The 24443-nt window shown below is 38.1% G+C and overlaps 1 protein-coding gene and 1 long non-coding RNA gene across 3 annotated transcripts in view; one reads left to right on the top strand and one right to left on the bottom strand.

Annotated features, from left to right (window-relative positions):
• LOC121958193 (hippocalcin-like protein 1) overlaps positions 1 to 24443 on the top strand; it is a 54404-nt gene that overhangs the window by 19975 nt on the left and 9986 nt on the right. The window contains exons 1-2 of one of the 2 annotated variants that reach the window (XM_088089997.1): positions 4102 to 4121; positions 21162 to 21330. In XM_088089997.1, the coding sequence (XP_087946123.1) occupies positions 21235 to 21330 (96 nt within the window). In that variant the 5' untranslated portion in view covers positions 4102 to 4121; positions 21162 to 21234. Of the gene's footprint in view, positions 1 to 4101; positions 4122 to 21161; positions 21331 to 24443 lie in introns of those variants that run through there. The other variant, XM_088089996.1, reaches the window with a different exon arrangement.
• Positions 4146 to 23187, bottom strand: LOC148186586 (uncharacterized). Its single transcript, XR_015779385.1, has 3 exons — positions 22931 to 23187; positions 22648 to 22681; positions 4146 to 4601 (listed from the first exon to the last, which is right to left on the bottom strand). It is a non-coding gene; the product is annotated as an uncharacterized LOC148186586 (long non-coding RNA).

Genomic DNA, 24443 nt, shown 5'->3' with positions numbered 1-24443 from the left:
TTAAAGGGGCTCTCAGTGTCCATTACTCGTACTGTGTCTTGTCCAGGCAACTAAACCAGGTCACCATGACAGCACTCATGACTCCCAGCACAACACGATGCATCTGAACCCACTTTCGGGTGGTTTAGTGACAAGGAGAAAGGCCAGAGGGCCGGGTTCTAGCGCTCCTGTTGCCAGTTTGCGTTGGCAGGAGCTGGACGGAAAGATCTAGAGCAGCGATACCAGGGGAGCTCGGGCAGCAGCAAGCTAGGCCCAAGGCATTTAGCAAAGATCAAGGGCTGTTAAAAAACGACAAACTGAAATTGGAGATGTTTTTTGAGGGGAAGGGAGATGGATGGAGGAGAGAGGAAAATAAAAAAGGGAGAGGCTAAATGACAGGATAGGGAAGACGGGTGTTGTGTGTCAGCAGATCAATTGCAGCTTAGGACAGAAGTAGATCAGGATTCTCCTTCACCTCTGCAGCAGGAATAGAACTTGTGACCCCAGAGGGGAACTTGTGGATGCTATGGATTTGTTTCGGGGTCGGTTCTGCGGACACAATGCCACTTCAGCCAATGGGAATCTTGGAATTTTAATTTGGTTTATGAGTGGCTCACCTCTTCCTAACGCTTTTTTAAACCTGAATTGACATAACTTTTTTGCAATTTTTTTTGTTCAGACACCTTTCACAAGTATTAATACCTTTGAACACTGATTAAAGTGATTTAAATTCTTTCAAAAACATGGGGAAAATGGCAATGAGCAACTTGGTGAGAAACGTTTGGTAAATTGAAATAAATTTGTAAATTTAGCTTCTTCTCATTTTTGGATCATTTCTTCTTAAGTTCCTCATTTCCTTCTTCCCATGGTTTGCAAGAAATCAGACCAATTTGCTCAGGTATCAAAGGGTTAAACGTGTTTTCATATGTCAGTTTCCTCATAAACAATGCTTATATAGCCCTAGTTTGTCCTAAACTGAACTGAGTGAACAACCAGATGATATGAAGAGAACAGATATCAACTATGGTAAACTTGATGCCGTCTTGCCAATACCCAGTGCATTCTGGTAGTTGTAGGTTTTCTACCTCTTGAACAAAAGCAAATACCACAGCCCTTTTTTTCTGTTTTCTCTTTTCATGAAGCACCAACTTCAAAAATATTTGAGCCTTTTTTTTTCTCTTAGACAGCCTACTCTTATGAAGACAATCTCTATAGCAGTAAAATACTTCTTAAATGGTGACATAATGAGAGCATATAAAAAGAATGAAGCAGTGATGATGGTGAATCTTTGAACTGAGTGAATCTAATCAGCCAAGTGATTCAGAATTTCCACCCCCACCTCATGTACAGCATATGCTTGTGAAAGCTACATCTTTGGTCAGAACTGCTCCAATAATCAGTCTTTAATTCTTAGTACATCCACAAAATAACCTGATAGCTGTCGTCTTTTGTTGAATTACATACTGCTGTGTGCTTAGTCTGTTTGGTAACATGTTTGAAAAAGTCTTTTTTTTGTTAAATCAAAGTCATTTTAACCCTTTAACAGGCACTATAACCACATAGTTGGCATTTTTTGCGATTTAATTGCCGCACCAGAAACTAAGCAAACCCCATTTTAGACTTTTTGTTGTTATTCCCCTCACTGATTTAAGTGTCTGATGACAATTACAATTTTTTTTTTTTTTTTAAAAATCTGTGTCTGAAAGCTGAAACGGAAACTGACTGCAGAAAAGGTGCTCTTTTTCAAGTGACACTAAAAGTTGATGTGAAAAATCAGATCCTATTTCATGTTCTACATCACTTAATGATTATATTTTTGTTTTGTAGTCCAAATGGACAATACAATGTATTCTTTTACCAGGCAAAGACTGTCTAACCACTCAGTTGAGTTGCCCAATTACAGTACATTTTACTCTGACAAAGTTTTTATCTTACATTCTATACAGATATTGTTACTAGATTTATTATTATTTGCATTTGTTTAGTTTTGTTTGTTTTTAATTGTATTGAGTTACTGTTATTTTAAGATTTCTAATATATTCCATAAACTACTGCAATTTTAAAAGGCATTACACAAAAAAAGTTTTTTTCTTAACAGTTTGATACATTTTGTCAGTCTCTCCGGTTTTTCATTAAAAAAAATAAAACTTTGGTTACACGAAAAAAAATACATTGATGCCTAGTACAGTTAAGTTCATGCTAAAATGACAGAGCAACTCAACTCAAGTTGCAAAATGTGGAACACTTTTACCAGAATTTTTTTTTTCCGCAAAAGTAATTCTTAGTGTGTCTGTTCAGGGATTAAAGCTACATTTTCACAATGTGACCACTCAATCTCCCTGTACAGTCCAATTATGAGGAGAAAGTCAATGGTTATTCATGATTACTGTTATTTTTAGATATCTATTATATTCAATTAATTATTTGCTATTTTACAAAGCCATTCTACTAAAACAAATAAATGATGCATTTTGTAAACATATTTTACAGTCTGTAGGGTTTTTATATGAAAAAAAGACTTTGGTTACGCAAATGATGATTTTTTTTTTTTTTTTTGCAAAAGTATTGCTTAGTGTGCCTGTTAAAGGGTTAAAGCAACATGTTCTGTTTCGGAAAAACAATGTGACCACTCTATGTCCTTGTTACAGTCCAATGATGAAGAGAAAGTCAATGGTTATTAAAGGTTTTAGGACTTTTTGGTCTCATTTGGGCTGTAATATTAATCCTGACAGTTATGACAGTAGTTGGTATTCATCTTGAAAAGCCTTCTTTGAATGCATGGATCTTTACATTAGTCATATTGGAGCACGAATATCTGTCACAGCTTCCTGACAGTGGGTCTGATTATCTCGGAGGGGAGAAGAGCATGTCTAAAAATATCATTGAAGAACTGGAACCTGGCTTCTGAACTGTGACTATCTCAGCTGCTGAGGCCGAGTTGTCTCCGAGAGGAAGACGAGCTAACTTGTGGCTGCATCTTCCCCCGTGGGAGCTCGGCTGCTGCTGATACAGTATAATAGGCTGTCTGGGAGGAGGACCACGATTCGACCTGTCAGCAGCCGAGTCTCCTGTCTTCGTTGTGCGGCACTCACTATGGATTTTCATATACTATTATGCCCAGGCCCCGTGCTTGAATTACACACTCGGTAGAGGTCACAGCGCTGCACGGAGCAGATACTGAGACGAAAACAGATGGAGGAAGGAAGAGAAAAAGTGGCATTAATTATCCATCAGTGCTCCTCTTGTTTACTTGAATCTTTTCTTAATCGGCTTCCTTTTTCTTTCTTTCCCTCCTCTCAGTCCTAAATACATTTTCCACTTATATTGTGTAATCAACAAATGTTATATCTCTGCTCCGTTTGATCCAACAACTGTGTCTCGTTGTCTCCTCTAACCTGGCCCTTCCCACACAAACACATGGCGCTCGCTACAGCCGGAGAAGCTACCCTCCCCGGCTGTGAATGCAGGGACAGATGCAGCGCTGACCTGAGCCGTATGCTGCTGAAAACAAGCTTTGAGCAACAGCTTTGAGCGTTCCCAGCTCCGGAGCTGAATGCTTGATTTACTGCATCCGTCCAAAGCCTTGTAACTTATAATGTCCCAGCCATTAACCGAAATAAACAAAAGACTACGGCCGTAATAGCTGCCCACACTTTCCTCTCTGTGATTGTCACCTCGCTATTACTGTGCTCTTTATTCATGTGAAATTGCTGGTGTAAACAGAGGAAAGTGCATCTCGCGAGTGGCCACGAAATTAAAATTGTCACCAGCGCATTCTTGAATGCATAGTGATTTTGTCTTTCAGTCAGCTGGATAATTTTTTTTTTCACATCTGAGTTCACGGTGTACCATTGCTATTATTACATGCAAATACCCAGTATAATTTGACATTTATGTGCAATAATGTCTCATACATGTAGAAGGTGTGAACAGTGGAGCAGCTGGTTAATAGACGGACTACATGGTGAATTTTGTGCCACCGACTGCGAAGATGAGCTTCTCAGTGTAAATATTTCATAACGAATGGGGGTGGGCAGGCTTTCCAAGGCTTAAAAATATTATATAAACATTACATATATATGAATATCTTCTCTGTCTTTGTAGGTAACAGCTGGCTTATACCTCTACCCTGCAAGAAAAGAGTATGTATGCATGCATTCCTGGCATGTTTGTGCATTTATTTTGTTCTTTCTGATTAAAAATTAGTTATTACAAGTTATGCCGGTCGGGTAAAAAAGATACATGATTTCTTGGAATGCGGCTGTCGTTGTTTCAGGAAAATGAGATCATTGTCCGGTGCCAAGAAGGCCATTATCACAAATTTCTCCATCGAGCTGTGGAAATAGGTTTACCTGGATGACTTGAGGGGCCTGTAAATAGTCCCAGAATTCATAGTGGGGGATTGATCTGTATTCGCTCGCTCAGAGCCTCAGTAATGGATGGGCACCGGGTTGCTTGAGGTTCTCAGTCACATAAAGCAGATTGTTACTTCTAGATGGAGGACATTATTTCTTGTCTTTGTGACCCAGATGGAAATAGCATTGCCCTCCAATGGACGGGTTATAAATGAGGTCAGCCTCTTCCCAGATGGAGGTCTTTAAAAGAGGTCTGCCGCTGTTGTCCTGAGGGGCCAGGAGAAAGTGTGTGTTAAAGCTCAATCCGACAATCTGACACGCTGCTGCTACAATACAGTGGAATATTATATATGCAGTACAGTGCTACAAAATGTCATTTTATTTGTAATTTATATGATTTTGAATATGAAATTTGTCACTGATTCACCCAGCAGATGGCGTGAGTTGACTCCCAGTGTCACCTGTCAGAAGGTGAATTTGTGTTAGTTACATGTCTGGCTGGTGGGTGGAAGTTAATAAGACTTCCAGCCAATGTTGAAGAGTCCAAGTCTTGTGTTGACTGCTGCTGGGTAACAGATTGTGTTTTGGTCCTTTTTTCATGCCATAAGATTTTCTACTATAAGCCAAACCCTAGATCAGATTTGTTTTATTGAGCACATGACATAACCATGCAATCTTAAACAGACTGGGATTTCTTCTCTTAACCCTTTCAAACCTGGGTCGAAATTACTTTTCTTGTACTGCTTTAGACATCTCCCATGAGTTTTTAAACCTTTAGAATTGATGTGATTTCTTTAAAACACATAAGGAAAAAAGCAATGAGCAATTCGGTAAGAAATGTTTTATACATTGAAAAAGATAGGGTTTTTTAAAATAGATTTAGAAATTTATTTTGAAAGCAAAAATGTATAGAGAAAAAAAGAAAAAAGCTATGAAAAAAATATTTAGAATTATCATAATTACATATTTAAAATTATGTTACAGATTTTTTAAAATCATTGTAAAGCACCTTTATTTTGAATCTTTTTTTTTTTTTTTTTACTTGATTTTCTTTTTTGAAACAAATTTTCAGGTTATTTTCTTGTACTTTGAACAAGCTTCTTTCTGCTTCTTGACATTTTCTTGACATTTTGAAAGAAATCAAGCTGATTTGCTCAGGCTTCAAAGAGTTTGATACCTGAGCAAATTGTTTCTTCATAAAACATGGGTGGGTAATGGGCAACAAAAAAAAGCATGAAAAAAAGAAATGAGTAAAAACTTACAAGAAAATTACATGAAAAAGCAAAAAAAAAAAAAAAAGTTTAAAAAAGGGAAAGAAAAATTATTTCAAGAAAGAGTAAAAAAAAATCCTGTAAGATAATTTTGTAGTCATAATAATGTTACAGACCCCCCCCTCCACCACCACCTCCTTTTACTATTTCTTTAACAGTTTGTGGGGCATTTCTTGTCAAGTTGCTCACCGTGTTTCGGTTTAAGAGGTTTGAATGCTAGTGAAGAAAAGTGACGTTGTTCCAGGTCTTAAGCAAAAATATTTAATATTTGATGGTTCCAGTTTCTCAGATGTGAAGGTAGGTAAAATGAATGTCTTTGGGTTTTAGACTGTTGGCTTGGTACAAATGTAGGACGTTTTGGTTCTTGGATATTGTGATGGGCATTTACTGTTTTCTGATGTTTCATACACATAACAGTTGATGGAGTAAAGGATAAACAGTCGAAGCTGTTGAATATTTTCATCCAGCGTGCACTTGGAATAAGTATCAGAATTTTTGCATGTTCATAAGTGGAGAACGCATATTTGGGCAGACAGGAAATAGTAAAATCCTTTTACAGTTCTCTGAATTTGATTATGATAATCTCTGAAGGATGTTTTTTTTAGTAGTTTTTTCACCATTGGATCCATCAAAGAAAGTTATCCCCCAACTGTCCTCTCTGTCTGTCTGTTTTTCTGTCTGTCTCTCATCCTCACCATCTGAAGTCAATACCACATAAGCCTTTTAAGCCTTTGCCTTCTGCACTTATGTGACCTTAAATGTTACTTCATCACATTCTCATCTCGTCTCCTCCTCTCAGTGCTTACAGAGTCATCAGCGGCTGGATCTTTTATACATCAGTTATTTTAATGAAAGAAGGAAGACCACAAGTGTGTGTGTGAATACACGTGTACGTGTGCGCTCCCTCTTTGACAGAGAGTTATTATCTGGATTTGGACATGCTCTGATAACTCGGAGTGCAGGCGGAGAGAGAGCTCCACACTGAGGACCAGTCCTCATTCTTATTTTTAACCACTCCATTAATGTCTTTTCCTTCATCAACCCTTCCTCTCCTCGCCCTTTTCTACTTCTTTTTTCACCATGAAGATGGGAACTCATGAATTTTGAGACATGATGAGTTGGTTGGTATTGATCAGCAGCATCTAGCAGACTAGCAATGGCAGTGAGGGTGCAATATGATGCCAGCAAGGGATGATGGGAGATGTAGTCTTCTAGACAGTTTGTGTTTGTTATTAATACCTTGAATAACATTCAATAATTTTGTATTAACCAGAAGGTGAGGAGATGAAAATACTGAGAACTTTTTAGTCTGGCTGTTATGTATTGTCTTATTTTCACTGCATAATGGTTTTTATAAAGTCTCTGAAAATTCTGTGGGAAACACTGTATTCTATTTTTTTGAAGGTCCATTTTTGCTCATTTCTATTTTGTTCTTGTTTTTGTTTCTTCAATCAAACTGTAAAATAAATAAAATAATAATATCCCATAAAATAAAAAAAATATTAATTTGATTGATTGATTGAACAATGGATCACATGGCTACATTTATGTTAAATGAGTCACTTATTGTAATAAAACCGCAGAGAATTATTACCCGACTCTGCAGATCCACTCAGCTCTGAGCATCATCAGCTCATTGTTTTGGTTTTATGGCAGAGTCCTGCATCAGTGTTTTTACAGCGTGTTGTTTACAGCTTAAAGAGATAGTTGGGGTCTTATGGAGTGGGGTTGTATGAGGTACTCCAAAGTCAGTGTATTACATACAGTAGATGTCAGTTGTGCATACTCTGAGTTTGGTGAAGTAGGCTGGAGTTCAACGCAGAAGCATAGCATTATACAACTGGGGAGGGGTTAGCAACATAAAGTATTTTAGCCACCTAAAAAAAAAGAAAAAAAAATTCAGTTTAACCCTTTGAGACCTGGAGTGCCATCACTTTTCTTGCTGCTTTCAGATGACTCTCACAAGTATTAAAGCCTTTAAAACACTGAGCAAGTTGTTGCGATTTCTTTCAAAAGCATTGGAAACAGGCAACAAGCAAGTTGGTAAGAAATGTTCCACAAATTGCAAGAAATTAGTAGTTTAGAAAAATATTTTTAAGAAATGTGTAGGGGAAAACAGCTATGGAAAAAGAATTCAGGTAATTTTCTTGTACTTATATATTTTTTTCCATTTTTGGGGGGTCAGTTCTTCTTTTCTTCTTACTCTAAGACAGGAACTTCTAACCCTTAACTAAAGTCTTTATATCACTCTCTTCAAAGCCAGACTCCATTGAGAAAAAAACAGGACTTTATCTCGCTGAATGCAGGAGTTGCTGGTCTACCGCTGCCTATTTTGGTTAGTTTGCTTGTGTTATTGTGAAAAGGTTAGTTTGAATTCACCAAAGTCACATAATAATACAAACCAACTAACTGATCAAGGCAGAGGTAAACCAGCAGCTCCTGTGTTCAGCCAGCTAAAATAACAGTTTTTCTCAATGGAGTCAGGTTGCTCTGGGGGGAACATAGATAAGTAACTCCATCAAAATGTGCTCTATTTTCGGTGAAAACACTTTCAATATAGTGTACACTTAGACTGATATTGATTTTATTTACGTGGGATCTTTTTGGTGGCTGAAATACACTTTGCTGCCATCCCCATCTATAGTAGTAGGTAGCTTCCATGTTGGCACACTTGGCGTGCCCAGATATTAACTGTATGTAATACGCTGACTATGGATAAGTACCCCGCACAACCACACTTCAAATATCCAAACTATCCATTTAAAGATAATGTTTTGGCCCATTATTATTACCTTGCAGGTTTAAAAGCTTTCTCTTCATTTGCATTCATGAGCTAATTTGCCCTTTGGAGGAACTATCATAAAAATGCTATTCCAGTAGTTGAGTCTTGAGGCAATGACGGCGTGGGTCTGAGTTTCAGCAGCAGAGAAGGGAATGGCATGGGCATAGATGTTGAAAAGAAAGGCACTTTTGATAATGAAATTTGTTTGATGTTAAAATGAGAAGTTAATGTCATAAATCACTGCATGGTGGCAGATGTGAGGTGAGTGGAGCTGTCGATGGTCAGTCAGAAGTGGTGTGCTGGTGGTGATCATGTGCGATTTGTCACAGGTCAGTCTGAGGATGTTTATTTTTTGCTGAAACAATTTGTCAACTGATTGACAATAATCAGCAACAATTTTGATAATCTATTCATTGCAAAATCACTTTTAAAACATTAATAACTAAATTATCTGCCTCCGGTTGCTTATGTGTGAATATTTGCTTGTTGACACCTCTGAAACAAAGCATTTGAAGATTTCCCCTCAGGCTTTAGGACGTTGTGATGGAAACCACCTTGGTTACTTTTGTTAGTAATGTAGTAAGTACGTCTACTGTTCCAACAATCACCAGCTCTGGTATAGTCAAAATAACTCCTTTTAGGGCACCCGGTGGCTGAGTGGATAGAGCGGGTGCCCTATGTATGCAGGCTGTGTCCTCGCCACAGTGGGCGCAGGTTTGAGTCCGGCCTCAGCCCTTTGCTGCATGTCATCCCCTCTCTCTCTCCTTTCACGCTTAACCTGTCCTATGGAATAAAGACATAAAAAGCCCCAAAAATAATCTATACAAAAATGAAAAATAAAGCCTTTATCAGATCAAGCAACAAAAAATCAAGCCAGATGTAAAAAACATGCCAGTATTCCTTCTAAACATGCCATTATTCTCATATTCACTCATCATGAAACTTACGACATTCAAACTCGACAGCAACAAAACAAAACTCATGTAAACCATCTTGGGTACTCTTGCTAATAATCTTGTTAGTAAGTCCACTGTTCCAACAATCACCACCTCTAGTTAGATCAAAATAAATCTTCAAGTGAAAAACATGCCAATATTCCCCACAGTCTCCCTCTGCTGCTGTCGGCCGCCGGTTGTTTACAGTCCTGTAACTTCTCCCTCCACCACTAGGTATCACGAGGTCTTTCAGCTCAGCTGCCTGTTCCATCAGTAGAGACCGGAGACTGAGCTTTGGTGGTGTGTGCTGTGCACTACATACAGTGAGTTTAAAAGAAAGAGAAGTGCCTTTATGACAATATTGAAAAACATACCATCAGGGTTTCTAAATGCCCTGATATTGCGTAATACCATGACACTGCCCAAGCCAAATATCGTACTGTTCTCTGAGGACTGATTGGTGAAAGTGGGGACCATGACAACAGATAATGTTCCAGGATAAACAGGAGCAGAGCAAACACTGAGCCATAAAGGAATTTGCTGTTCGTTAGATGCCTCTTTAGTTAGCACAGTTTAGTTAGCGCTGTCACAGCTATCTGTTCGACCCTGAATGCGCCAACAAAGGTTTTTCAAAACAGTCACTTCTCGGAACTTCAATACCACAGTCTTTTTCACCTACACAATGCACCTCTCACTGCATCTTCAACATGAGTCATCATCATCAGTGAAAAAGAAAGAGGAAAAAAAATAGACTCCAAACCTTCAGAGAGAGAGAGAAGGCTGACAATCTGGGGCTATCACGACAGGTCAACGGGAGGAAAGTTCCAGGAGAAGAAAAGCAAATTGTTGGGCAGAAATTACGGGTAATTGCAGGGAGAGATAAAAACACAAAGAGCGGGAGGGGTGAGAAAAAGAAAGAAAAGAAATATGGATGAAAGGTATGAACAGCCCGGCATCTCAGGTGGCCTTTTAGATTGCTGCGCTTTGAGAGGACGCAACGGGAGGCTGAAAACACTCAAGTGAAGAAAAAAGAAATCAATGGTGCTTGTCATTTTTTTGATCTATCGTTTTTTTCACATGGCAACGGCTCTGTCGGCTTTATTCTAGTGCCGCATACCACTTCAACAACCCCTCCCTTCGTTGTCTATCCTCCCTTCTCTTTCCTCTGCCTCGCTCTATCCCTCTTCCTCCCTAATGACTGAGCTGTTGGCAGGCGATATGAAGGCCGCATTTTCTTGTCTTATAAGCACATTAAACAGTGAAGAAAAAGACTGGCTCTCTAAAATGTTAAATTGGACTTTGGACTTATCTTTTCTCTAACTCTCTGACTTTCTCTCTTTCACATTTTTCTTGCCTCTTTTCCACTTTCCCTCTCTTCCATCTCAGTCTGTTCTCCACCACTTTCTTACTCCTTTAATTTATAGCAGCAAAAGTTGGGCTGACGTGCTATAACAGGCCTTTTATTAAAAAAGTTGTTATGGGCTAGCCAGTGTCACCAGAGTCATCCACCTCTGATGATGACGGTACCTCCCTGACCACAGCTAGTCAATTTACTTTTAATATTTTTTATTTCACATGGTTGCCTGGAGAAATCACTGCAGCCTGGTGTGGGAGGATTTCACTCAACAGTCTGTAAAATCTGCAGTGAAACCTGCTTCGATCCTCCTTAAGGAGCAGCTATCCTAACTCAAAGAATTAAATTAATTTTAGTGTCCACTGATGTGCTATAAGGTGCTTCTGAGGGGGTTTGTGGCAATAAAATGGCCTGATAAAAAAAAATCCAATTATAATGTTGGCACCAAATATCAGCTACTGGCAGCTTAAATGAAGAATAAATTCAGAATCAGCCCTCAAAGGTTTTATTTGAAAGTTTTCACCATGTCACAGCCAACTTTGTGCCCTCGCGTATTATCATTACAAGTCACAGACCCAGAGTCTGTTCTCTGAAAGATAAAGCTTTTTCAAAAGGTTTAATAACGCAGTAGTTTTACTGATGTTCTAGAGAAATATTCTGAGTCATCAAAAATTCTATCAGGGTGAAATAAAATCACCAAAATTTTAATTTTCTGCACAATTAAAAAGAAAGTTATCACATTTCCCAACTCTGCTTCCTAATCCGAGCATAGTCACCTCATATTAAATATCACAATAAGAGTAGTAATATACAAAAAACAAAGGGTTACATAAGGACAGCATAAGGCAAGTTATCTAAAAAATGTAATCAATAACTCATTATATATCATTCAAAAAGCAGTTAGGGGAGTAACAATTGTAAAAAGGAGCAATTGTAACACCTTAAATTGCACCAACCAGGAGTGAGACAGAACCATGAAACTCATTATGGACATGGTCAATGCCTGCCTCATTGATGTCTCATTCTTGATATGATTGATTAGACTAATTAAAGTGGAATTAATTGATCAATGAATATTAAAATGTTTTAACTATATATATGTTCTTTGATGTTTACTGTTGTCCTTGGTATTTAAATGAAGTGATTAAGTGTGTTGTTTCCATGGGCTGTATAAATAATGGCCGAGCTACCTTGATGTCATCCACTGGATGTGGACTTTTGTTTTGAAGCCTGTGGAATTCTAGACATTGCCATCTTTGTTTTTTGAAGCCAGGAGTAACCTTTTTTGGGCAGGAGGTTGGAGCAAAGGGTGGCTCTAACTTAGACTTTAGTTTTTACAGCTTGTAAAAACAATTGACGATTGTCAACAAGCAGCACAAGCACAAAATAGCCAAATAGCTCAACAGTTTTTACACCTCCCCGCCGGCAGTGGCTGTGGCCAGAGGCAATTTGTTTTCGGGTTGTCCATCCCATCTTGTGAATGCAGTATCTCAAGAAAGCCTTAAGGATTTTCTTCAAATTTCGTACAAGCAGTCCCTGCGACCTTACAAAACATGTGTTTGTCCATAACTCAATCATTTGTATGTAGCTTAATTATGAAAAAAAATTACACAAATGTCTTATAGGATACAGTGATGAAGTGATGACATTTTGTAAAGGTCAACTTCACTGTGGCATCATGATGTTCTGCAAAAAAAACTAAATATTTTGCCCCCAGTCTCCCCTACTCAGTAATTTGTTTCTTGTTAAATTGCTCGTTACTCGGCCCACACAAAAGGTGCCCTTAAAAATACTTTCTGTATTTAACATGAACACAAATAGAAAACAAGACATTATGGTTTAACAAGCAGTGAGTTTATGTTTTTACTGTCTTGTATTTACTGACCGTTAACAGCTAGCTTAACTTTAGCTCAATGTTAGTCCCTAAATCCTGTCACCTTTACCCTCCAACTAAACCAGCTATTTACCAGAAATTAAAGTTAGCATACCAGCTAATGTAAGACGACTTATATTGTATTTCTTATCTTTTAGTAGAGGCTGAACACGTCCAGCCCCAAGCTAATAAAATTCAAGATTCCTGGTATGACAGCATACAAGCTAATTCCCAAGCTGTCAAACTAACAGGATATTATTTAAATTTAATGACTGAATTTCAAATTATAATCTCTCATTAACTGCACTTAAACATATATATATATATATATATCAATAATCGCATTGCTAAGTAATGGGTTACAGCCCAACACTTCAGGTTTTCATCTTTTCTTGAATGAGAGAGATAGAGCAATTTGGCAAACAAAACCCTGTGCAGTAGTCTAAACATTTTAGGTATTTGAAAGATTGTCAGTGATTTCTTTCATTAAAATGGTTTCTCTCTGTGAGTCAAATATAATGGTGAAACACCCTGTTGTCAGACATATATCCCTCACATAAGAGTTTAGGCGAAAGACTTTTTACAACCTGATATCACTCTTTGTCTCTGTGTGGAAGCACCTCTTGTCCTTATTTCCTCTCACCTTCCCTCCTTTTTTCTCTGTCTTTGGTGTTACATCATTTGCCTGCATGTCTTTGTCTCCCTCCTCTCCCTTCTTTCTCCTCAGTGCAGGAATCATCAGCCCAGAGGTTGGTGACCCGCTTAGTAGCTCTAGAACAGATGTTCAAGGGGCAGAGTCCACGTATGTGTGTGTGTGTGTGTGTGTGCGCGCGCCGACTTACAACAGGGCTGGACAACAGCAGCTAACAAGCAGTGGGCACTTAGACTGGAGAGATGGATTAGTGATTCGTGCCTCAGGATGGAGGGATAAACGATAGAGGGATGGTACGAAGGGATTGGAAGTAGGGTTTGGGTTTTGGGGGCCACAGCGGGGATTAAAAGCCAGTGAGGACAGAATCATTTTTACTTTCTGTATAGACCCGCAGGGAAGAGCGTGGTGAGCTGTCACAGGTCACAGCTGGGTTGAAAAAGGGGAAAAAAAAAACTAAGGGGAGGGAGAGAGTGGTTTGTAAAGGTCAGCGTGTTAGAATAGGACTGTTGTGGAGAGTGATTTGGTCTCCGGGGGCTTTGTTAAGACCTGTAGACAGCTGTCAGATGATTTAACACCTTCCTCTTGCAGCCATGCTGGAGGTCCCATGGAAACTAATTGTGTTTCTTACCAACCTACCGCAACTCAATCTTCAGAAAAAATGTTGTACATTTCAGCAAACCATGGACAAGTTTGTACATCATTATATAGCAGATCTACTTAAGTTTTTTTTACGCACCAACAACTTTGTGGTTCTGTTTAGGCAAAAAAATGACTTTCTGGTGACGCTTTGCCAGAAGGGAATACACTTAAGTCTCTGTAAAAAACAACATCCCTGGTAGAAAAACACTGCAAGTCATTTGTAAAACAGTCAGCAGTTGCCTAAAAAACATCCATGTAGAGTGCTTCCCAAGTTGAATTCAACAAACAGCACCAACCTACACTCCATGGTTTGTGCAGTGAACAGACTATTCATTAACTCAAGATTGACCAACACATTACCTGAAAAACGGGTTTATCTCAGCTAGGGCTGGGGCAACGCGTTGACTCAATCTGGGCATCGACGCGTTGCACCGTTTCACACAGCGCGCCTCATGAGAGCATGAGCAGCGCCGAGCGTGTTGTTTTTGTTTCGGCGCTCAAGTTAGAGCGTGCACACTGCTGGCCTGAGCATCTGAGCTGCGTGTCAGCTGCAGAACATCTAGAGAAACGGTGCCTCGCCGTTTTTTACGCGTGACGCTCGTGTTTGTTGACTCTATAGCACTTTATACTGCAGTTTAAAGTCTCTCTGTCACAGAGATGAGGAAATACAATGATGTTTGTTTTACCTCAACTTCCTTGCTTCCCTTTCAAAACAAAAGCTATCTGACTGTGTCTCTGTGGACAGAATGCCATCAGTTACACTGATACAATGCATTTTATTTTGAAACATTTACAGGATGGGGTTGTCAGCTGTGCAGGAGCTTGTATAACTTTATAAATGAGTGGAATATGTGCTTATAAATATGAAAATACAGCACTCATATCAGCAGGCGGCAGTATGCCTGAAGGCCCAGTTAAGGCTGGACTATTTTGATGCAGAAAGAATGTACTAGTTATAATTATTTCTGTTAGAGAAAAGTTATAGTGTTATTCAAATTGCACTAATTTTACTGTAAGATGTGTAATACTGTAAGTTAGTGTAATGTTTTGTTGGACTGCTAGATTTGAGGTTTGTTACTGTAACACAGAGTAACTGTTTTGTTACTCCTTCTAAAAGTGACTTGAATTTTACATTGTTTTATTTATTTTGCTGTTGATTTGCTAAATGTAGATTGTACTACATTCCTTTTACTTGAATGGAACAAGCTCTTGCATCAATTTTATTTTGGAGAGACTTTATATCATACTGTAGAACACAGATTACCAGTTAACACAGGGCTATTTTTTGTTGGGGAATAATGTCACAAATGTCTAATATGATAAAATGGTGAAGTGATAACATTATATAGCCTATTCAAAAGGTCAAAAGTCAACTTCACTGTGAAATAATAATATTCTGCAGAAACACTTTGCTCAGTGCCATATCTCAGGAGCACAACAGGAGACATTTGGTCAGATACTGAATTGGTGACTCTTATCTTGAAGCTGCGCTGATTATATCACTCGTCTATGCTGCTACATAAAGATATGTGTCTGTGGCATCCATGTTTTCACTGATATGGATGTAAACTTTAAGTGCACTGTAAGACTTCTTTGCGGAGGTAAACAACTGTGAGGCAATAATTCTAGTCCACTATATGTTTGGGTCAAATTAGTAAATAGTAAATAAGTAATTATGTTAGCTTGTTAGCTAGCAAGTCATCAACAGAGTTCAAAATCGCTTAATTACATACTGCATACTAACATTCTACATACTGTATATTACATACTGTATACTGCATACTAACACAGTGCATACTAACATACTGCATACTAACATACTGCATACTAGCGAGGCGCCATAGTCTCAGTGGAACTGGACTGTGAATTAAGAGCTGTAATAAAACACCAGAAGCAGCAGAGACACGCAGCAGAACGTCAGGCCCATTAAAAGTGAAACTAAACCGTTTATTCTGCTGGGCCTACAACCCTTTTTCACTTACAAAAATCTGCATATACCTCTCATCTTTCAGTCTGATCAGCTGTAAACGTATGAACTGATCAGTTATCCACCTCAAGAGTTCCATTCAACTGCAAAGGACTCTGTCTGCTGCGCTGCATTCATGGACCCGCAGAAACAATTAGCTATTAGAGTGACACCAAAGGTAGCAGTCCAACCCCCCCATCAGTGTAAAACACTGTACTCCATACTAGATACTTCATACTAACATACTGCATACTACAGAGCGCAAATGTAAATCAGCATTACTTTTTCCACTCAATGCAACATTTTGTAGTATTATTTTACAATATATTAAAATAATTAAATATTTTTTGTGTTAAATAGGTTTTAGAGTACATATATATGCAAGCTCCTGTACCAAACCCTCATTACGACACATAGTTCATTTGTGGATGAAGTACTTAGTACTTTCTTTGACTTTCTATTTTTTCATTCTTTATTCTCTTTTGCTGCAAGCCAATTAGGGTGATGGTTTGCTGTGTACTCTGTCTGTGTGTCATCAGGAAGCATTAGCTCCTTCAATTAGAGAATCTTTATCTCTCCAATTAAATCTCATCCTCTCTTCCAAGCTTTTCTTCTTATTCACCCCTAACCCACATCTGTACACACACACACACACACACACACACACACACACACACACACACACACACACACACACACACACACACACACACACACACACACACACACACAGGCTGCTTGCTGGTTGTGTTCTCCAATTGGACCGTGTGGGCGTCTATTATTAATCTCTTCAGGTACTAAAAAGTGTGTGCGTCAATGCGTGTATGACGGGTGTGTTTTCCAAACACTCATCTGAAACACAGCGGTGCACTGAGCCTGTTGTCTGCCTGCTCAACTAAAACACACAAATTACTGTTTTAAAGCAAGACCTACTCATTTCACATATATAGTTCTCTAGTGCTGCAGACACCACTCAAACACTCCTGGAGGAGAAATTAATTTGTGTCTGCCTTTGTCCTTCGATTGTGTATGGGGATTAAGGACGACTGAGCTGCGCTGGGTGGTGTACCAATTTTGCCACATTAACGGTAAACTAAATCGGCAGATTTTCACATGTGAAAAAGTAATTTGTCAAACACAATTGTAGAATGACAAAGAGATGTGTGCTGTCAATTTAACCTTTTAAAACCTGCAAACTGGGTTGATTTTGTTTTCAAAAACATGGAAGGGTAACAAGCAACTTAACATGTAATGGCCAAAAAATAGCAAGAAATTAGTAAAAAAGAAAGTAACAGGAAAATAAGTAAAGTAAAATAATAATAATAATTTTAAATTTTAATTAATCAATTAATTAATTATTAATAATAACAATAACAATAATAATAAACAAGAAAATGCCAAGAAAGTGCTAGAAAAGTTAGATGATTTTTGTTTTGTCTGTAACATAATTTAAAATATATAATTAAAACAATTCTAAATATAGCTTTTATAGACATTTTTCCTTGTTTTTTGATAATACCTAATAATCCATCATAGCGAATTTTCTGTTTTATTTTACTGTTTTTTTTCTGCAAATTTTTGGGTTTTTTTTTCTTTCTCTTCATTTTCATTTTATTCATTTATTTTATTTTTTTGTGCGGTTTGCGGGACATTTCTTGCCAAGTTGTTCAATATGTTTTGTTTTGAAATCAAACCATTTCAGAGGCTTAAATAATTGTGAAAGTCACCTGAATGCAGCACAGGAAAACTTATGTTGATCCAGGTGTGAAAACGTTTAGAGGAAAGAAATATAATGATAGGAACCACCATTTTTTGTTTTTTGAGAGGAAAAAGAGACATTCAAGCTTTTTTAACAATTGTACCAAGACAGTCTGGATAAGAACTGCATTTTTATGCCAAATGGCAAAAGGCCATTATATTATTTCCTAATCCGAATTCCTAAGTGTGCAGTCCCCAAACACAGAGGAGGAAATCATAATTGATGGCTACAGTTCTCCCTTCAGTCGCCTGGGAATTAGCTACAAGCATTACTGTCAGTGTACTAGCCTTTCATCTATTGCCCAGATGAAGGACTTAATATGAGTCTGATTTTATTAACTAAGCAAAGAGATAATCAGACGTGTGGTTTTGTCTCTGTGTTTTGAAGCTCTCGCCAGGCAGCGATAAAGACCTGTGACACGCACACGGTCCGCCTCACATGCATACTACTGTTTGACTTTTTCGAGTTCGTACAAACAAACCAGGCCTGTGCTCATTCTCACACACACAAAGTGGTTGTGGTAATTACCTAGCATGACTGAGGAGAGATCGGAGTTCTGAGAAGTCGGCCAAGTCTTATCGGAGGCGTTCAAGCCCCAGTGATGCTGTAGTTCAAATCACCATCCACACTCATGCACACATGCACAGAAGCTACTGCTTTGAAGGTGGAACACAGGCTAATTAGCCATCTAGTACAAGGTGGCAATGTTAACAAGCACAAGTTTGTTATTATTTTTCTCTGCATGCACTATGATCCCACTAAAATAAAGTAAATTAATCATTGATTCACCCCTGGAAACACACCTAACACCTAACTGTTTACACAAAGTTCCAAAATGTGTTCAGATGAACACTAATGACATTTTACAAACAGTACTCAGGTATTAACACCTCAAATAAGGATTATATGCATGGTTTAAAGTGTTATGCTGCCTTGACGTGCTCCTCTGCAATATTATATTTACTGTATTTACAAGTTACGAGCACATGAACAAAGTCATAATAACGAGTTGGAAATTGGGGAATTTTGATAATACCCGAGTTGCTGAGTTGTGATGTTTGCGTCACAAGGCTAGTGTAAATGGCGAAAGGCATAGAAACAGTGTCAACAATTGACAGTAAAAATGTATTATTTTGTTCCTAGTAGCTGTCATTTACTTTTATGTAGTTGCACATTTAGTATATGCATCTATTTGTAATTTTTCCCTGAGACATGCAACCAAACACTCTCTGGCACTGATGTGTCTCTGAGGTTGCTTTTGTCTTTCCTGACGTCCTCTTTTAGCATCACCACAATGTCAGCAAACTAATGTTGACTCATATTAAAATATGAATAAAACTTGCCTTCAAAAAACAACAGCTCTTGAAATAGAGTGTTTGATTTTCCCAATTATTGTCGTCTTTGAAGAATTTGGTGAGGGTATTTTGAATTTGTATTTTATATTTTGTATGTTATTTAGTATTCTCCTAGTTTTCTGTTTGTTTCTCCTCACTCTCCTCACAGCATTCAGCAGCTCATCAACATCCATTTGGGTAGAGTGCATAGCGTGTGCTCTGCACCACTGTTTACAGAACATTATCATTCATCAGTGTGGATGCTCTCATTGTTATCAGTATAGTTATGGTTACAGTTATAGTGCTTGATGTGGACAGCCCTTTGACCATGTTAGCTTGTTAGCTAGCAAGCTATCGGCTGTGTTCAAAATCGCATACTAACATACTGCACACTCAGTACTGCATAGAGGCTAGTAAACTAAGATTTAACAATACCATTACTAGCAGACTGTTTACATAACTCAGATTCAATAGGTATTCTCTGGATTTTATTGACTGTATTGATTTGATTTTATTGTCATTTATTTGCATCATTAAAAACTGCAACAGAAAACAGGCCAACAAGAATGCAAAACAGGGTGCTGAAGACATTAGAACCCCAAATGGGCTTATAGAAATACCTCACTGAAGGTAATACTATAATCACAAGTAATACATTTAATAACAATACTTTGAACCAATAAAATAAAATGTACTTATCAGAGAAACTGAACATACTTTTCCTAACTGTCATGGTTATGGTACCTAACCGTTGTTGCCATGACAGCGACTTGTGTAAGGATGGTACCCACTTTTCACTCAAAGCAGCAACGGCCTTAATTACATGTAAAACTTAATAATATCTACATGGGTGAGTTGTATAATTTCACCATGAAAATTAGCTACAGAGACCAACAACACTATTGTACCAAGCTGCTAACATGTTCATTTCTGCTGTAAAGTCTAATAATGCTGAGACAGTTTGTTAATTTATTGATGCTGTAGGTCCTTTTTAACTTGCAATTTCACAGACCATTATTTCAACAACTTTACCATAAAAATGAAACATATGCTATTATCCTGTAATTGCTACATGTGGATTTTAGATCCTGAAAAAAATGATGATAGTTTTGTAATTCAGGTGTAAATTCAATCTCAACAATAAAATAACTAATAGATAAATTAATGGTCTGTAATACATTACTATACTTTAATGGATTATTCGAACAGTTTAAAAAACATTATCTTTTACATTACATTACATAAATGCTTTAATGTGTACCTTAAAAAGACTTCTTTTTTTCATTCAGTTACAAAGGGTATTTTTAAAGGAGTCTAAGGGAATTTAAAATGGAAAAGCCCTTTAAAATTGACCAAAAATTATCATTGTTTGCATTTTCACTGTAAGTTAAAAAATCAAGACATTAAGGCATTTTGGGGTAAAAATTAAGGGATTGTTTTCATAATTTTTAATGCTGAGTGTGTTTTATCCTTTAATAACCCCTTAAAGCATGCACGTTGCTTCTCTGAAATCGTGTTTTGTCAGGCAGGATGAGCTGAGATGCAGATTAGGAGATCTGGGCACACACACCACACACCACACACACACCACACACACACACACACACACACACACACACACACACACACACACACACACACACACACACACCACAGCTGATTTGACACACAAACACACAGCTGGCCAGATAAACCCATAAATGTGATCAGTGGGCTAGCGCTTGACGTCACAGGGGTGCATTTGGGATTATTTAATGTTTTGCGAATGTGATGCAGCAGTTTGGAGACTTGTGGCGTTGCATAAGATCTCGTGTGAAGGGGATTAAGACACAATACTGTGACAAGGCTCGCTTTGATTTCATTTTTTTAAAAACTGAATTGTGTGAGTGGACAAAATCATGTTGCTGGTTTGTCGACATCTTGTAAGGAAACTGCCTTATGGTATTTTTCTGTTGTTTGCTTGGTCATTTAATTTGCACAAACTCAACCTCTGTGTATTGCAGCTGAACTGTAATCAAGAAAGCATTTTTTAAAATTTGTTTTAAAGGCCTTTTTCACCTGTCACCGCTGTGTAGTCTTGCTTTAAGAATCCTCCTATCTCATTTTTCTTGTTTTTTTATCTGCTGACGGCCACTGGGTGACTCCAGTAGCGTGCCACTGTTTGCTGACCAACTGCATTTCACTTCTCATTTGTCACAGGAGGTCATCCTCCCGGTTGCTTAATTGTTGCTGACCTCCTGTTTCTTTGTCTCTGATTGACAGGTGGGAAAAGCGGCCTGGCTAGTGCTGTAGTCGCTATTGTTGTCAAGGAAACCAAGAGTCCTGTCCCGTTGCCATGGGGAAACAGAACAGCAAGCTGCGGCCAGAGATGCTGCAGGACCTCCGGGAGAATACCGAGTTCTCCGACCATGAGCTGCAGGAGTGGTACAAGGTAGGATATGTACATATATGTACATAATACCTATAAACTACTGTACATACTGTAAACACAGGCTGGACTTTAATATTACAAATTAAGAAGTGGAAAGAAACTTATAGTAAACCGAAACTCTTTTTGTTTTGTTGCCCTGTTTATGATGACTTGAGAAATGTATTTTTTACTAAAATTTCTAAATTTGCCGATTTCTTTTGGTTGGATGAAAATAAAAAACTTGAGTTGTGCTTCACCTTTTTTCTTGCAATTTTTTTTTTTTGCACAAACTTGGGAAGGATGGCAGAATATTTTGTTTTAGACAGAGCTGTATAATAATCTGTGTTCTCTGTAATGAAATTAAATGTTCTGAATAATTTGACTGCTGCAGTTTTGGTGTCCTATAAACCCTTCCTGTGTTTAAAAAAAAAAAAAGCCAATTTGCCCTGGTTTCAAAGGGTTAAATAAATACGTTAATTGTATTTCCATCTTTGCTGAGAAAGTTTTGTGTGAGAGGAATTAAAAGCACATCTTATATAGATGCCTGTCCCAAATATAAACCTGTTGAGCTCTGTGATTTAAGCAAATAACAGCCCAGGCTAATGAAGTTTTACGGTAGGCTAGCAGCTATACTTTGCAGATTTTCATGTAAAGTATATGATCATTGTATAAAATATGATGCATTCTTATAGATTTCAAACAGTTTATAAAGCAGTTGAATATTAGCTCCACCTTGATCTACCTGAACATCAAAATGCTGCTTACACATTATTGCAACAGTAATATTGTCAAATAATAAAATATGCATAATTTCAAAGCCCTTTCAAAAAAAATGAAAGGGCTATAAGAATGATTATATTTGTTATACAATATAAGCACACACTGAAATATGCACACACAATTAGGCTTATTTATACACATTACCAAACGTGTTGGATTTGCCCTTGGGGATGTGTCACCTAGGCTATTTTATTTGCAGAGTTCAGAGGTCACAGAGAAAATGATCAGAAGCATTGATAATGCTGTGACAGTCAAAGTTCACAAATGTGACAACAAGCAGGTGAGAGCAGAGCAGCTGCCCATGTTACTGTCTGCTGAAATGACCACAGACTTCTCAGGTATTTTTGGTATTAGTAAAGAGATGCAAAAGTTTTCAACAAACAACACCATGTCCTGAAAACGGGCCAGCTACAGCGTTTACCCACTTAAGTCCACACACACAATGAAACAAGTGCTCAGCAGCAACCCGATGCCCAAATAATGAAAAGCTTTGAACAAAATGGGGCACGGCGGCCCAACAGATACCCCAAATCGCACTGAAAAAACACTTGTACTCACCTATATGAATGCTTCTGTCTCTGACTGGTTAGACCTGAAATACAGAATTATAACGGTTAACTAATGCTAGGAGCAGCTAGCATCTTTCAGGCTATTAGTTAGCTTAACATAATAATTCAAAAACTGGCTAGCCACCTGGTAGAGACATTAATGTATTAGCAGCCCACAACTTAGCCTACATAATACATGTATGTTTTGTCTTAAAATTTATATATAACACAACAGCCAAATGTTACAATTATTAAGACCATTGTTATCTAGCTTGCTGCTACCGTTAGCTTACCTGCTCCATGATGGTGACACACACTGCAAGGGGCTTGTCCATGCGCTGGCGACTGTCTTGTAAAAAACAACATTCAGTTTAGAGAGCTGTGCAGCCCTCTCCTCCTGTTCTTTTCTTGCAACCACTTTTGTGTTTGAATGGCCCTGACTGCTCGCTAGGTGTCCTTAGCTCATCAGTGTTGACAGATTTTCCGCGTCACCAGCTGCAGTCTCACGGTCTCAAATAGCGACTGGACGTCAACATGCAGTCATTACCCAGCAATCATCACTGCATCTGTATATGATAAAACAATACCAAAGAAAATAAGAAATATTCATTTGTTTGTTTGTTGTTTTTAATAGTACGTTATTAGTTTTCATGGTTTATTCAAGGAAGCTTATAATTTTGGTATAGTTTGGTTGGTATCATAGACTGTATTTGGTACCGACTTTTACTTTGGCACCATGATAAAGATAGAATTGCATTTTTATGGGTATAAATATCAAGTGTATGCATTACAGACTGTAGAAATATTTGGGGTTTATGTAACTTGTCATATATTTCACTAAATTTTTTAGATTTTTTTTTTTTTTTCATCGAGTGATGCCATTTTGTGATATGGTCCTCTACAACAGTTGCATTACATGGACTACTTATACTTAAGTCCCTGGTCATGAACATATTAGTAAACAGGTGTCTTTTTAGTCTTTAGCCAAAATGAGCAGCAGTGTGGCTGCCCTAACCTGTTAACATGGGCACCAAAATAAAAAACAATAGATTCCACAATGCACATGCGCTGCTCATGCAAGCAAAGTGGCCTGGGCTTAAATGTTATCAGACTGAACGGATCAAATCCTGATAGTTAAACAAGTCACTTTCTGGGGAGATTGACAGTCAGAAAAATGTATCCACAGATTTACAGACATCCCTTTTTTAATGTAAGTCAATAGAGAAAAAGTATTTTTCGACCCTAAGGCATCAATAGACAGACCCTGACAGTGTAATGATTCTTTTGGCCACCATGTAAAATGTTCTACAAAGCCTGTCAGTGTTCCTGGGGGCTTGGTACAGTCATGTTTTAACACTAATCAGTGTTATGACAGCAGCCTTGAATGTGATAATGTTTGTCTCAGTTTTAAGCAGGGCACCATCAGCTCCCAGTCTGTTAAGCCTTGCCATGATGAGGATTCCACAGTGACCTCGACCGCAAGACTGATCTCCTCTTGTGTGAATGGATAGTGTGTTTGTGCGGTGTCTATATGGCTTTATGCATGGATTAAACATATGGAACAGCTGTGCAAGCTGTCCTGAATAAGAGCTGTACATGTTAAACCGTCACCCCCCCTAACCTGTCACTTAAGCCTCCCTGACCCCGGGTCTGTTCACGCTGTCAGTGGTCATGATGGCTGCTTTCAGAAGATTAGGAGATCCAGGATGATGGAGAAGTCATACTGAATCTTGAAGTGCCTGAGTTCTCTAAAAAGTTCTCCAGCTTGCCGTTTGGGAGATTTTATTGGCAATAAATCCAAGAAAA

This window comes from Plectropomus leopardus, chromosome 17 (genome assembly GCF_026936395.1).
Source record: "Plectropomus leopardus strain MGB_pleo_1.0 chromosome 17, ASM2693639v1, whole genome shotgun sequence".
Classification (NCBI taxonomy): domain Eukaryota; kingdom Metazoa; phylum Chordata; class Actinopteri; order Perciformes; family Serranidae; genus Plectropomus; species Plectropomus leopardus.
Note: the sequence above shows the minus strand (reverse complement) of the source record. Positions and strands in the feature narration are given on the sequence as shown.